The sequence below is a fragment of the Manis javanica genome, chromosome 10 (assembly GCF_040802235.1).
Source record: "Manis javanica isolate MJ-LG chromosome 10, MJ_LKY, whole genome shotgun sequence".
NCBI lineage: Eukaryota > Metazoa > Chordata > Mammalia > Pholidota > Manidae > Manis > Manis javanica.
This window is the reverse complement of record NC_133165.1, coordinates 86,643,999-86,660,305: the sequence shown is the minus strand read 5'-3', so window position 1 is coordinate 86,660,305 and position 16,307 is coordinate 86,643,999. Positions and strand designations below refer to the sequence as shown.

The window sequence follows — 16,307 nt, the reverse complement described above, 5'->3', positions numbered from 1 at the left end:
CTTCCCTGTGTTTTAGTTTCCTCATCTGTATGTATCTGATAGGGTTTTGTGTGACGATTAGTTAATATGCTATAAAATGTTTACAATACAGTCAGTGCTGTATAAATGTTCATGATTCTGTTTCTCCTGGACACAGAGAAGACAAAAAGAGAATCCAGACCACTCTGCAATGAGTTAACAACAACAACAACAAAAATCTGCCTAAAGGCCATGCTGGGCAGGCTAAAAAAAGTGTCTCATATACCTACAGATCCTTTGAGTCATAGAAATTCATCAAGGTGCCATCAGCCTCAATGCCCAAGCTTCGTAGGTTTAATGACACCAAACTAGAAAGCAGTCAAACCAAAGTTATAATATCCTTTGAGAAGGGTGTGAGTAGTAGAATCCCATTTGGCAATAAGCCTGAGATAGGTCAAAAGATCATCCGGACTTCTAACAAACATCTCAACAACTTACCACAGAGTCACTTATTCACCATATTTCATCACCTTGATAGAATCATAAGTTACTATAATAGAGTCAGTTCACCCCTAGCAACTGCAATCTGCCTCCAGCCTAAGTAGGGCTTGTGGAAAGCCAATGACCAGGAAGTTCAAGTGTAGTAGAATAGAAACTACAAAGAAAAATGAAAAGAAATATTATTATATATTATGTATTATATGCAAATAACATTGGACATCTCATTCTAAATGTTACTTTGTTCCAGACCATACTGCAACATATGTATGAACTAGCTCAGAACACACAAATCACAGATGGGTGGTTTGTTTTAAGCATAAAAAAATCAAAGAATAGGAAGAAAAGACATATGACCAAGAACAGCAGCCACAGATGAAAACTGAAGCTCAGATTTCATGTCCTAGAAGATGTTTACACACCTGTCTCACAATTATGTCTACATGTGAAGTGATCATGTGGTCAATATTATCCTAAGTTTATTGAGCAAGTAAATAAGAATGCTACATACAAATAAAACTGTGTCTTATTCTTTTTAATCTCCCCAACAACTCTATGAATTAAGTATTATTTCCTTTTTAAGAAGAGAAACTTGAGATTTAAGAGATTATTTTGTCCAAGGTCATATCCAGGAAGAATAAGATCTGGGACTTGAACACAGGCTTATAAAACCCCAAATATATTGTATCCACTATTCTTTACCACCAAAAGATAAGAATACACTCTCTGGGGTTGGGGGTTGAAAATTAATAGATAAAGTATGTGATGAGCCTCTTAGAGAAAAAGAGTTAAGATTAAAAATCTAAGGCAATGTATTTGTTTCTCGGATGTGGAACCTACAGATTTAGCTCTGAAGTTGTATGCTACTTTACTAACTTACATTTAATTATAATCCAGATCTAGAGAGATAGGCACCTTCTGTGACTAACTGCTATTAACAAAAAGAGATCAGTATGTGCAAATCTGGGAAAACCAGTGCTACAGAAATTGTAAAGTACAAACAATGAAGATGTATGTCATTAAGGAAGGTTTCAGGTAGGACATACACAAATTAATCTATACATGTCCATAAAACACGCCCTATTAAAAAAGCAAAATAACCATCAGATTTGAGGAGTAGAGTACAGAGGTGAATTTAGAGGGCAAGTTTAATAAGCCTAAAGATAGGGAATGAAAGTTTGAAATAAAGTTACCAGGGTGTATAGGGAAAGATATTAACTAAATCCTTAAATGAAAAATGAGACATTACAACTCAGGTAGAAAACAGGAATCTATAATGATTAAAGTGAGGAATGTGTACCTCATCTTATAAAATATATGAAAACACAGATTATAATGGATAACTGGTTACTACTTATGTCCCAAAAGATCCCATACAGTACAAAATAATATAATATTTATCAGTTTTTAAATAGCAAGTTACGTTATAATTAACATTAATCCAACTGTGATATTTGTGTACAACTTTTAAATCTCTGAATTTAAGAATGCAAATGATAGACTTATCTTAGTTACTTAGAAAACTTACTTGCAGTTTTCAAGGTAACTGGTTGAATAGGCTTATGTTCACAAGGAACAACACAGAGGACATCTGGAAGTGAAAAGGAAAGTGTAAATAGATGAAAGTTTAAGGTCAAAGGTAAAATGAGGTCATCAGAAGAAGCAAGGAGGAGAAATAAAATATTAACAATACAGAAAAAACATGGTGATGGCACTAATCTCATGTCATGTAGGGCATCTTTTCTAGCTCATTTCATTTTGGAGTGGTAACACATTCCTCATTTCAGCCTTGGAATTCATATAATGAAACAAAAAATTAATCACGAACTAAAAATAATATTCTGGCAGAAAAATTCTTAGCCCACAACTAAGAAAACAGAGTATTTTAGGAGAAGCAGAATGATGAGGAATTACTCCAGATTAACCATCATATGAAGGCAGCTAGGTGGGGCATTTGTGTCATTCCTGTTGAGACTGCCATTCCTGTTGAGTTCTCATTAACAGACCAGTAGAGGCCATAACAGATCACATTCCCATAGAAGAACCATCCATGGTTAAGGAAGCCAACTAAGGATTCAATAAAATGATAAATTGGCTCACTTTAGCTTTCCAGTCCCAAGCTATCCAGAATTGTAGGTGCTGGCCAGAGAAAAAGCTATAGCAGAGAGGGATAAGCTTAGTCCTGACTGACCAAGTATTTGCATCCCATATTTGTGCTGCTTTCAAAGCTGAATGCTGAAGCATCATTCAATCCCTCGTGGTAGTTTGCAAGACAGCCCAAATCTCCGCAGTAACCCTTTACAAAATATTTTCTCAGAATACTTGGGGTCACAAAGGGTTTTCAGAACACTCCTTCATTAGGCATAAATTAGAAATGGCTAGTTTCATTATACCAAGCTGCCAGGCTTCCCCATGCTCCTCTGACTCATGGTGGTAAGATCATGCTCTACCCTTCACTACATACCAAGTGCCTGACTCTACCTGACTTCCAGGAATCAGAACAATCTGCCCCATCATGTAGACCTGTCTTAGATTTTTCAGACTCTGGTTGTCTTGTATTTGTTGTACTATAATCTGTTTCCTGACAATCTGACCATCTCCATTTCCCCTCCCTTTAATGGCTTCTTAAATAAATCATTTATGTGGGCAAACATTCTTACTGGGCCATTATATTGGACAATCTTATTACTTACTAGCCATATTTAGTACTTAATACTTACAGACCTGCGATGATCTCCCTCCTTTTATTTTCCAGTTAATTCTATTTTACCTATCAAGTCTTTATACAGCTGATTGTTATACATGGGACCTATTATAGTTCAATGAAACAGAACAGACAATATAAGGAAAATAGGCTACTCTGCTTCTCAGGAAGGCCTGAAATCTAACCACTCTCCTCTTGTACCCTCACACAAAGAGAAACATTAAACCATCTAACTTTATTTTAAATATCAATTATCACTTTGTTAAAAAGGTACAATCCAGCAAATTGTATTTCTCAGGCTGTATCTCAGAGATATATGCAAAGAACTTATGAAGATGCATGTTCAATGGCTTAACCTAAATGGCATCCACAAGAGGAATGTCAATTTTAAAAAGAATGGTATAGAACTATAAATTCTAATATAGGAAGATGCTCAAGATACATTAAATGCAAAAAGCAAATTACAGATGATTAGTGTAAGATGAGTGCTTCTAAGTATTTGTGTGCGTGTGAGAGAGAGAAGGGGGAAATGGGGGAAAGAAACTTTTTTTGCAATGATTACTCCATAGAGTGGGACTAGGAGGTAAGTAGACAAAGTTACACCCTTATTTATTGTTTGAACTTACCACTTTGTATAGTACTTTCACAATGAAAATGCTAGTTTAAAATTTTTCATTTAATTGAAAAATCAATAGTAAATGGATGTGATTTTTTTTTTAAGGCAAGTTGAATCATCACGTTCTATCACTATACCAATTCTTAACACTTATATGGCATTGGCATTTTAAATAATTTTTTGGAGCTAAAGAAAGCAGAAGAGATTTTCAGGTTAATTAAGGACCTGTAGACTAACAAGTTTGCATACATTTATTTCTATAAATTTGAAGTCTACTCTAAAAAAAAACTAACTCCAAGTAAGAATTATTAAGTATAACTGATAGTAAGTATATGAATATAATTTGCAGTAGAGGCATAGATTAAGATTTAGAAGAAATTTTAAAAGTGATCTAGTCCAAGCCTCCCAGCCAATTATTCAGGTAAAATAGGAAAACAACCAGCCAGCCAACCCCAGCAGCCTGCCAAGGAGAGAGCGGACTACCCTGAAGCTGAGAACCAGTCCTAGGAATTTAATACGACTAGAAATGTCTCAAACCAAAAGAAATCAGACCATGTTGCAGGTTGATTTTAATGAACAAAAATCTCTGATAAAAACATTTAAATTTTATCAAATGTTTTAAAAACACATACACACTGATCCCATTTCAATACATAATCTTTGAGCATTGTCTTTTTCGCTTCAACATAATGGGTAAAGGGATTTCTAGATAAAACTTTGTATGTGAAAAAAGAAGACCCATAGTCGCACACACACACTGTACACACACACACACACACACACACACACACACACACACACGTGCGATCATTCTTTAAAAACAACAAAAATATATGGTAAAATGTGACTGGGATTGGAATGAATACCTTGTAATGCTTATGTAAGAGAACACTATGTGAGTAAAAGAACTTCTTATACCAAGAGAAGATGCAGGGGGGAAACAGAAAGTAGGGGTTAGCCTAACTCATGAATAAACAGTTTGAAAAGGTCATTCAAGAACAGTGAGTTTTGGGAGTTACAGATAATCCCTAGTTTTCACACCTCAAATTCTGTGAATCTGTTCACTGATGATGCTTAAAGGGCATCTATGTTCTCATTTTTTTGTAGGTCTTGATGTGTTCATCATTATTTAGGTGTGGTTTGTCCCTTTCAGTAGTTGATTCCTCACCTCTCACTTAGTGTCATGTCCTAGTCACCAGCAGAGTCACAGTAAGAACAATGACTTAACAGGGAACTGCAAGGGTGGCAGTAAGGGATGGCGGTTGGTAAGAGCCAGGCAGCCTTGTGCTGGGTGTCAGTGTCTCTACTTGCTAGCTGCCTGTTACTTTAGCAAACTGCTCAGCCACTATATGTCTCCATTTCCTCACCTTCACTTAGGGATCATTATTAGCTCCTTCACACAGGCTTATTAAGAGGGTTTAAACAAGATAATCCATTTAAAGAATTTACCACACTACCTGGAATAAGTAAATGCTAAATGAAGGTTAGCTATTACTATTAGTCATAGTATAACTGGGGAACCAAGGAAAAATTCTATTCTATCTGTGTATTTCTTCTCTTTGATGAGGTTTTCAGGAGCAGGGGCCAATTGTTGCAAAAAGCTAGTATGTTTGATGCAAAAGAGATTGAAGATGATCTAATCTAGTCCTAGGAATATAGATGTTCACTTTTATATTAGGAAAAAAGTTATATGGCTTCATATCACAACATTTAACATCTTTCCATTCAACATTACACAAGTTTCATCATCATTATGCCCTACATACACCCTAAATGATGGGGAGTTTCTACTGATATTCAACAACAGGGTCCAGAAATTTTAACTAAGAAATAGCTGCAGAAATGCATGTTGGGCAATAATCTGTGCATGCCACAAGAGCTTGGACCAACACAGATGGCATAGATTCTGTCTCCATGGCTTGGACAACCCCACAGTCAAATGGGCCAGGTTCCTGCAGACCTTCAAATCTCCATTAGTGATCCCTTCAAGAGTGGAGTTTCCAAAAGGTAAAGGAAGCAGCAGCCACTGAGGTCTGGAATGCCCACACCTACTTCAATATGATATGATAGCTATCACTGGTTTCTGCTGTAAGAAAAAGAGAGAGAGAGAGAGAGAATAATCTTCAGTCACCTCTAAATCACAGTGGGATTTTAAAAAAACATGGCAAGGTTCTTTTGAGAAGGAAAAAATAACCTCAACAGGACAAAGGGCAGCATACTTACTAGTTATCACAGAATACTTATAATAAATTGCACTATAAAAACAACATGCCTCAATTTCCTCATTTGTCCATGGAAGGTGGAAGAGCATGGCGGAGAGTCATCAGTTACACCTGTTCTACTCTGATAATGGCAAGAAGTCAAACACACAAAGGAACAATCTCTTAAAAATGTCACTTTGTCTCCTCAAATATTGTGGTTGATACTTTCCCTCTCTCCTCAAAGAAGTGAAGTAGGAAAAAAAATTCTCAAACTTCTTAGAGAGAGGCATTTGTCTTAGTATTTTATTACCTTTCATTGTATCCAGAATAAAACAGGCTTCTTCCTGAAAGTTTTGTATCATCTGAAAAAAGCAAGAAAATTTGCTGATTACTAAGTACTTTGGTTTGTTGCACATATTTGGACTATGTGGCTTTTTATTACATTGAATTTAATCGAAAAATAATCCTTTGTTTCTCCCCTATTTCGTTTTTATTCTTAAAAGCTAAGCAGTCTAAAACAGTGGTCTTAAAATTGTAGTGTGCATTTTCCTGGGTTAACCTTTCCAAGGGACAGGATACTGACAGGCCCACGGGGAAGGAGTGACTTCCAGGTCTTCAACTTCTGTATGTATTCTTTCCTAAAACTGCCTGAAAACATCTTGAGTTTTCCTTTCCCATTTTCCCTTCTCAAAATTTCTTCTCCCATTTTATAAAATAAAGGCATGAGTTCCACCCTCCTGGAATCCTACCAAAATGCACTGTGCTGGGGTATAACAGTCTTCAGGAAGCCAAAGTGTAACTGCAAACGTGAACTCTACTGACTGTGTAACTAACTCTTGTGTGAGACATGTGGTTTCCAATTCTTTCCTTCCACTATGATGGAAAAATGATCTAATCACAAATTGCCATATGACAAGTGATTCAAAATAATTTTTATAACATCATTATATAATTTTTGGCACACAGCTCAGAAGTTAAAAAAAATATCCAGTGATGCTATTATATCCATTCTTGTCTATCAGTTTATGTGAATCGGGTTCAACAGCACTTAGAACTAGGGGAAAAAACAGAATGGAGTCAATGCTGAATCTATTTCATTCTAGCAATAAAAGAGTATTCACCTATAGATTAATTAATTATGGGTAGGATTGGGGGTAGGGAATCAAACAATCTCAGCCATCTCATTAATAGGTCAATTCTTAATGTTCTTTTCTTAATGTTTAATAATCACTTATCAAAATATGTAATATGTTTATATTAATTGGTGATAATTCTATTCAGAAAAGATAATTTTTCAATTTCAGTTGAAATAAGTTTTTTTCTGAAACAAACATTTGTTTCAAAGCAACATGGTAGCAAAATTAATAAAAGATATTCAAACATAAAAATAGGTTATGGTAAGACAAAATTCTATAGAGGAAGTAAATGGGAATATGAGTTCAAGGAAACAAAGAAATGTTATAAAAATTCTGTTAAAGAAAAGTATATTCATGTATACTTTAAAACGGAAGAAGGTGATATTAAATCATGCTTATATTTAGCTTACATGGAATACACAATAGAGTAATGTAACCATTTCATTTTTAAATATCATATGCCCAGAAACAACACCTTTTGCAACTACTTAAAAACTCTTAAGTAAACTTAAAAATGTGCAAGGGATACATGGTATTCAAAAATTATTTTAGAAAGTAAGCAGGTGAAAACACTTGAAAAGCCCTGGTGCAGGAAAGCAGAGCACTCTACCCGAGGAGAACTGCTCTTGCTCTTGTCACATGCCCTGACAAACTGTTCTTGGTGACTCGGCTGCGCTGAAAATCTACCTCATCACTAATGAGCACGTGGATTCCTGTTGGCCCCTGCTTGTAGATCTGGCTGATCTGGCAAGGGGAAATGCTGAAAAGCTGAGCAATTTTTTCTGTCAGTTCAGCAGCTGTCAGTTCTTCAAGATAGATGGCATGGTACACTGCAAAAGGGAGAGAGCAAGGCCAGTCAGTACAAAGTTTCTCTGCTCTCAGAGGTCTGGTCACTCAGAATGCCCAGCTGTCTGCAGGACTCAGAGGCACACTGCCTGAGTTCAAATCATGCCTCAGCGATATGATCTGAGGCAACTACTTAACATCCTTAAGCCTCATTTTCCTCATCTAAATGTTAGCAATAACAACAAAATCTACTGCAAAGAGCAGATACTAGTTGTACAAGTTAAAGCTTGCAGATGTGCTGAGAGTAGTGCCTGCTATGTATTAGGAACTTATGAACATTAGCAGTTACCATTACTTCCAGCAAATGCTGAATCTGTTTGATGAATTCCCGCCACACATTCTCTAAGTCATATGTCACCTCTTCCTATCTGTCCCGGCCTGTCCAGAATGACCTACCGAAGAAAGTACCGTCTGAGTCTCCATCCTCACGTTTCCGCTGCTGCTCCCTCAGCTGCAAGGATTCCTGACAAACATAAATGGTCAGCCGCGGGCGCACCATCCTAAGAAGGAAAATCACAGGTTGTGAGTCTTGTATGCTTCATGACAAGCACATTTTAGGGAAGAACTTGTGTGTCTAAATTACTACTGTAGAGCAAGGGTTGAAAACTGGCAGCCCTTGGGCCAGCACAGCTCATTTGCTTTATTAGCTTGCCATTGTCGGGGATACATGTGTGTTTAAATTCATTCCAACAACAGCATGTGAACCTCTGAATTTGGGGTTTTTGAAAACTCAGATCTGCAGTCTGAGCCCCATTCTTACAATAAAATAATCAGCTGTTCTCCTTGCATGGTGCATGCATTCTTCAGTGTACCCCAGACCTGACTGCCACTCATTTCCATGGGGCCTCTGCAGTCATTTTGAGTTTGTGAACTTTGATTAAAGGTGAACAATATTCAAAATGTATGAGTCACTGTTTCATGGGTCAGGTTCAAGATAGACCTTTTACTTAGAAACACTAATATAGTAAACTGGAGAATCTATTTCCTTCATTACCTTCTCCTAAGTAGCTGAAGCTTTCCTCCTGTTCTTTCTTCTTTGACAATGATATTCAATCACCTCTAATTTGGATCATCTTATTCCTTCCTATTTCTCAACACTCTTTAGGTAACACACTAAAAAATGAAAGAGCCATTCTTTTGTCTCCACATCAACTCCTGAATTTCACCTCTTTCTTTAAATATTCCAAGATTACAGCCAACCTGATTCAATATCTTTTGTGATGTTCCCAAACATTAATACTTCACTATGTGTTTCATTATTTAGTCACTGCTTTGGTTCTGTGGCATTATTAACCCACATGTTTTTCCCATCAATATTACTAGTACCTATTCGAAATGTAAATCCCAAATAGGAACTACAATTTACTCTGTATTATAAGTAGTATTTGAAAGTAGACACTTAAGTAATTCCTGTCCAAACTTAAGAATCACCTCACCTCCACTTAAAACTGATTCAAGGATTTTGCACGTGTTGTTACTTCTGCCTAGAACACTCTTCCCTCATATGACCCCACAGCTTCCAATCTTCTCATAATTCAGTTGAAATACCCACTTCTCAAAGAGGTCTTTTCTGACCTTATGCTGGGTACTCCATAGGGGACAGCCTTCTTTTGTTTGTTTTCCTTCAAAGCACTAATCATTAGTCATAACACTTACTGTTTCTATCTTTATCTCTCTCCCTATTAGAAAGTAAACTCCACTATAGTGGTCAACTTGTCTATTTTGCTCACCAGTGTGCCCCCAGAGCCTATAACAATACTTGGTTCATAATAAGGACAATGAATATTTACTGAATGAAAAAACTACCTAAAAATGAAAAATGGGATATTATGGGTAATTCCCTGGATCAAATGTAGAAAAGAACAGTTTTCATCTTTGTTTATTTGGTACATTGCTGGCATTCAAAAGAATGTTTTGACAAGCTGTATTTAGCTGTGCAAAGAGTAATGTGAAGAGTCCCTAAATTCAAACCCATCTGAAATCCAACTGCATTAATATTTTAACACTAATTACATACCGGCCTTTTAGTGCATTAAAAAGTCTGATCCCATCTGCGGGGCCACAGATTTGGATTACATCATCTCTAGTTAGTTTCAATAAATCTGCCCCTGGAATAAATATTAAAAAAATGGGTGATAAAGGCAAAGATTCTCTTTGTTAATGACTATTAAAATGGGCTTTTACAAGGGCACCTCATTACTAGTATGCTATATAGTCTATAATCTTTCGCATGGTGTATAAGGCCCTCCATGACCTGGCTCCTGCTTCCTCTCCTGCCTCCATTCCCACCTAATTAACCTCTCCACTCAGCCCTATGCTTTCATCATACTGACCATGTCTAATAAGCAAATTGTTCCTCCTGCCTTGAAATATCCTCCAACTGTCTGTCCAACAGACTCCTCCTTGTCCCCCAAGATTCACCTCCTGCAACACATTCCCTAACTCCAGACCCTTCCCCAAATTTTGTACCACTTATCTACTGCATCACAACTATTTTTTCAGGGTTATATTTTGGTTTAGTTTGGCTTATTTTTTTGATACTAGATGGTGAATAATGAGGAAGTATGCCTTATCCATTAGTGTATTTCTACCATCCCTGGTGCACAGAAAATGCTAAATAAAAGTAGAATGTACAAATGAAATACAATATAGTGATAAAAGGGGGAAATTTCAGGCTACCTGCAAATGCTGCCTTGATAAAATACTGTATGGAATATGCATTTTAAAAAGTTACACAGAATAAACATTTTTAAGTTAAACTGGGTTTAAACTAACATGCCTTTTTAAAGTATTTCACAGCACAGATGCAGCTGGTGAGAAAGTCTGAAAGGTTCTATGAAATTCATTTAATCAGAAAAATGCACTAAGATCACACACAGAGACACACATGGATACCAGGAGGCTCTAGAACATAAAAGAATATCCTGTGCTTAGAAAAACAAAAGAACAAGCAAATTTAACCTGAGAAGTTTGTAAAAAGCCTTGTGAATGTAGAAAAACGATTTCGATGCAACCACTGCTGAGCTTCCTGAGGTGTGGTTGTTGGCAAGAGGTTCTGAAAGAAAGAAACCATTTTTTTGGAGGGGGGCGGTAATTAAAAAGATTCATCTGTTACATCATTAGGTAGCACACAGCCAAACACACCCATACTCAGGCAGGCCTAGTTTGCTTGGAAGTTGTTTATACCACATAAGTCTTCTTCAACCATGCAAGATGTCCATGGAATTCCACCGTTATTTCCCCACCAGATTCTAAGTTCCTTAAATGCAAGGGCCCTGTATTACTTGTTTCTTATCTCCAGTCCCTAGCATAGTGTCTGGTTCATAGTCAAAATTCAATAAATGTTTGTATAATGAGTGAATAAGACATTTACTATTGTAGATAATAACTTACAATAGTTGAGCATTTCTACTGCATTGCACAGTCATCAAAGTATTATTAGACATTGCAAATCACTTACATTTAACTTTAGACTTACATCTGTGACTGGTGGGGGTGGCTCTGGTTGGTGATTTGGTGAACCATTTCTAAAGAGACATTGTAAATGAAAGGATGAGTCCATGACACATACTAGGATTCATCATCTCATTCCTCATCCTCATAAATTTTAAGTTAGAGATTGAAAGGAATCTGTGCTCTCATAAAACATTCCTACTCTTAGACCCAACATTTCTATTATCTGTTAACTTAATGTAAAGACTTTATAGGGAGAAGGGGAGAGTCATTTGCAGCATTTTTTATTATTGGGGAAATTGAATAAATATCAAAATTTCTTAAGTTGGGACTGATTAGATAAGTTATGGCATAAATGATATTTAACTTAAGAAATATATAAGAATAGAAACTAAAAGTATCGGAACATAAACATAATCAATGTATTACTACTATATTAAATATACCAAGATACATACAAACATATACAGAAAAAAGTACTGGAAGAAAGCTTATGCAGTGCAATGTGACTGCATACTTTTATAATGGAAAACACCTCATTATTTTTTAAGCAGCTTCAAAAACTACTGCTAATTTGTGATCTACAGGCTGTCCCCACATCTTTGGTTTTTCCCTATACTTTCCTTTGCTCTATAGGATGTCTCTTTCCATAATGCTTAGTTCTTTTATAGGAGAAAAATGTGAGCCTATTAATGAAGTGATGACGAAGAGAAGAATTTTAAGAACACAAATTGTAAATCCTATATATTATTTTAAATTGCCTATAAGTAGACTGCATAAGCCATTTGAATGGTAAGAGACTTTTCTTTCAAAATAGATCTTTTTCTCCTTTTTTCACCTTAGCTGCAAAATTCAAATTCAGGATCAAATTTAGTAATTAACTTATCTCAGGGCCCTAGTTATCTTCTATAACTTCTACCTATTTTTATTCTTAATTGTTACATTTTGAATATTTAAGCTACCTTAAAATTTTTAGAAGACTGAACATAGAGCCTACATAAATTAAAAAACAAACATTACCACCGAACAATATACTTGATCATTATGTAGCCTATTTCAAATTTCATTATGGCGTATATAGAATATGTGAGAAATGCTAAGACTATAAGACAACTTATTTTAAATGGAGTAGGCACCTGAACCAACTTTCAATTATCTTGATGGTAAAAGACAGTAAGACAAGATTAAATGCATCCCATAGATAATTCCAAACCTTCATTTTAGCTCATTTTCAACCTTCTTTTCCAATCAAAGATTCATAGAAATTAAGTGTAAGGATCATTCTTAATAAGCACCAAACAGTTTTAGTGTTCATACAACTGTGTTTCAATTCCTAATGACCATTCTGGTGAAAGTATGATTAGGAAGTGAAATGACCACAAGATGAGCAGTAATAGGGAGAAGTGAAAGATCTAGAAAAATCAGTCCCTTAATCACTAAAAACTAACCATAAATGCTATTTTCTAATGGGAGGAAAAAAGAGGTGAAAGGACTACATAAAACTCTCAGTCTCTTGTAAAGATAATACATAAACCCATCAAAGACTGACCAAATACAACTGCTTATTAATTTAGAAAAATTTTGTTCATGGAAAAATAATGGAAGAATATATACTTAGGACAAATACAACATAATTCCATTTCCCAGACTTACCCTTCCCCAAGAGAAAAACTGCTATGGGAACTATTGAAGCCAGGTGATGGGGAATTATTGACATATGTGATCTCAGGCCATGGAGAACACTAAAAACAAATGACAACTTAAATATGTAAAAGTACATTTAACTGTAGTGTTCCACTGAACACTTAAACATTATTACTTGAACAGCGTATCTTGATCAAATCTTAGTTTAGTAAGTAAAAGAGAATATACTCAGGATCAGTAAGTTTTGACAAGGCTGGAAAGTGGTAAGTTTTGTTTTTTTTCTAATTTACATATAACACCATACTAGTGTTAGGTTACAAATAATGATTAGATACATGTTTATTGTGGAAATTATTGGATTTTTTCTTTTAAAAATAAAAAGTATTGATTGAAACTGTCACCAAAAGAAATCCTTTTACCTCTGTGAGGATAGTTGTCTCATAGGAAGGTTGATATTTCTCCTTTTCATGAGGTGTCCGTTTCTCCATTTTTTCTCTATCTGTTTTTTGTTTTCTATCTGCACCTTTAGGCTGAAATGAGAAATATTTTGTTACGTGTCAAAAACTTAAACAGTCACATGTGAAACAAAGTTATATGTGCACTGACACAGAGACAAGATGCATCATTGCACCTAAGTTTGAAAATCAGAAATTTAAATGTTTGATGGAGTTGAAAAAGAACAAGATCTACAGCTATAGATATAGAAAGATCTCTAAAGCACATAGTTAACTGAACAAAGCAAGCCTCAAATAATTCATACAGTACAAACCTATTTATGTTTAAAAAAAATGTAATATCTACATATATGAATATATAAAAGTATAGAAGGGGACTAGAAGAATACATACTAAATTATGGCAGCAGTTACCTCTGGGAAGAGGTTGGGGAATGGTAAAGAGGGACTTCAGTATCATGCTCTGATTAATTTTGTATTAATGAATATTTTATAATGAGAACATATTTATCCATGTGATAAAAATAAAGACCAAAATAAGGAAAGAAGATCAAGTATGAATATAATCAAAACTTAACTTTTCATAATTTTTGTGAGTTTTTATAAGAGCTTATAATTTCAGCAAGCTTTAAGAGCTTTCAATGAAAATCCATGTTTTTGCCTCTAGCTCCCTTATCCAAGTTCCCCTTTCTCCCATGACAATCCCCATTTACATTTCTTTACCAGGCATCTGAGTAATTATTTCAATAACTCTAGCTTAGACTGAGTTTTCATAGCTTTTTTAAAAAGACAAGTTGACTTTCTGACTTGGTAGCTAATGTTAAATTTGAAAGATAAGAAAAAAGGATACAAGGACCAACACAATGCCCAGAAAAACCTTGAAGACTTTGATCTGGCAGCTAGCTGAGTGTAAGTGCTCTGTATATTCCCCGTTTTCATTCTCCTTGAAGGTATCTATTTGTACTCGGAATGGCACTCCCTTTTCTCCACCATGTTTCCTCATAGTGAATTCTGTGCTAATACAGTGCACCTGAAAAGAATTCAACATCCAAGTTTCAGTACTGCTAGCTAGCCAAACCAGTTAGCAACAGTTCTGAGCAACTACTCACACCAAAACCTTAAAAAAATCCCCCAAAACACCTACAAGAAAACATCGAGTCCCTTTTTGATATTGAAGAATTTAATGGACAAAATAAGTAAAACTTAAATGACTCACAAATGCAAACAAAGTAAATGTACAGATCTAATGCTAACAAAAGCTACTGTGAGGAACTAAACTCATTAACTGCTTTGGATAATAGAGTTAATATAAAAGAGAAATGACTTCTGTTAGTAAAAGGTTTCTGGACTAAAAGGTAGATTTTAGAAAGTAGAGTCATTGTCCATGCTGGGAAAATAGTAAATGTGAAAGCTCATGGGCAATAAAGGGAAAAATAGTGTGCTTGGCAACTGAGTAAAGTCTAAGAGCTTGGTAAATCTTAACAGCAGAACCTTGATCAACCACAAACTAGCATGGGCAAGTTGTTAATTTCTCTAAGCCTCAAAGACTATATCCTTATTGTTCAAAGTCTTAAATAAAATTATGTATATGAAGTATTTACTTAACACAGTGACTATCTCATGGGAACTACTCAATAAACCATACTTATCATTATTAGAAATAAGAATTTTTAAGGACTCCACCCAATGGACATAATCAGATAGGCAAATAAATTTTAAGTGTAAAGATGTTGAAAATAGCTTTATGGATAACAGTGGAAATTTAGGACAACCTAAATGCTACATAACAGGGGAGTTATGGTATATCCAAAGAATACAATATGATAAAGCATTTTTGGGTGATACAAATAAATAAACTGGGGATATTAGAAGGGCAATTCAGAAATTCCTCACTGCTCTCAGGCATATATTGAAGAGTCTGGACTTGACAGGCTGCAACCCTGTAGAGATTTCAAATTCAACATGTTTTATCCTTCAAGAAACAAACTGGTAGTAAGAAATGCTCTTCGTAAGTGGAACCCCATCTGCTATGCCTTACCTGAATAAACACAGATGTCCTCTTTGCAGGGTCCCAAAGGAATTCCACTGTGTTCAGTTGGGTTGGATTAGCCCTAGGATCGATTATACCCACAGACATTGGTATATCTGAGAAATAAATTGGCAATTAGTGAAAAATTCTGAGGGCTACTGGAATTAAAGAAGAGAACACTGATTTCTGTATTACTTGGTCCCCAGTTACCAAAGTGTTTATGAATCACACCCAAAACTTCTTTTTGCCAATGAAAAGGGTTTGACTAGAGCTAAAATTGATCTAAGTAGTTTCCTTTTGAGTCTTTTTGCCACTTTGAAAAGACTTTAAAATAAGACAATTTAAAAGTGGTTTGCCAGAATTCTACTTAAAGGTAGATTCAGTCTACATACTAGCTCTAGTGTCATGAATATTGTAATATAATCTGCTCCACTTAGAGTCTTAAGATTAGTGTTACTATTAGAAGTACACTAAAGGACTGCTGGAGAAGGATAAAGCAGAGTGTGTGAAAAAAGGCAGAATGCATTGAATCACAGATAGAAGTAGGAATAATTAAACATAAAGAATAATGCTGACTTATGGAGCCATCAAATAATGTTGTAACAGAGTGACAAGCTTTACATTCAAGAGGGAAGCAAAAATGAAAGTGTTTTAGTGGAATCTGGCTTTCCATTCCACATGGCATGTACTCAAATATCATTCTCTGACTTCTCCTATTAATATTCAAACTGGGGGATGTGGCCAGCCTGGTATTTATTATCATTATCA

General features: G+C 35.4%; 1 protein-coding gene across 7 annotated transcripts in view; it reads right to left on the bottom strand.

The window, feature by feature from the left end:
* Nucleotides 1-4,327: 4,327 nt before the first annotated feature.
* Nucleotides 4,328-16,307, bottom strand: part of TFCP2 (transcription factor CP2) — a 70,367-nt gene continuing 58,387 nt past the window's right edge. For 2 of the 7 annotated variants that reach the window (XM_017667683.3, XM_036992447.2), the window contains exons 5-15: nt 15,549-15,655; nt 14,388-14,540; nt 13,476-13,586; nt 13,066-13,154; nt 11,420-11,486; nt 10,921-11,014; nt 9,977-10,067; nt 8,356-8,459; nt 7,801-7,943; nt 6,288-6,339; nt 4,328-5,862 (exon numbers count right to left, since the gene is read on the bottom strand). In XM_017667683.3, the coding sequence (XP_017523172.1) occupies nt 5,825-5,862; nt 6,288-6,339; nt 7,801-7,943; nt 8,356-8,459; nt 9,977-10,067; nt 10,921-11,014; nt 11,420-11,486; nt 13,066-13,154; nt 13,476-13,586; nt 14,388-14,540; nt 15,549-15,655 (1,049 nt within the window). In that variant the 3' untranslated portion in view covers nt 4,328-5,824. The remainder of the gene's footprint in view (nt 5,863-6,287; nt 6,340-7,800; nt 7,944-8,355; nt 8,460-9,976; nt 10,068-10,920; nt 11,015-11,419; nt 11,487-13,065; nt 13,155-13,475; nt 13,587-14,387; nt 14,541-15,548; nt 15,656-16,307) is intronic. The other 5 variants (XM_017667692.3, XM_017667706.3, XM_017667698.3 and 2 more) reach the window with 5 other exon arrangements.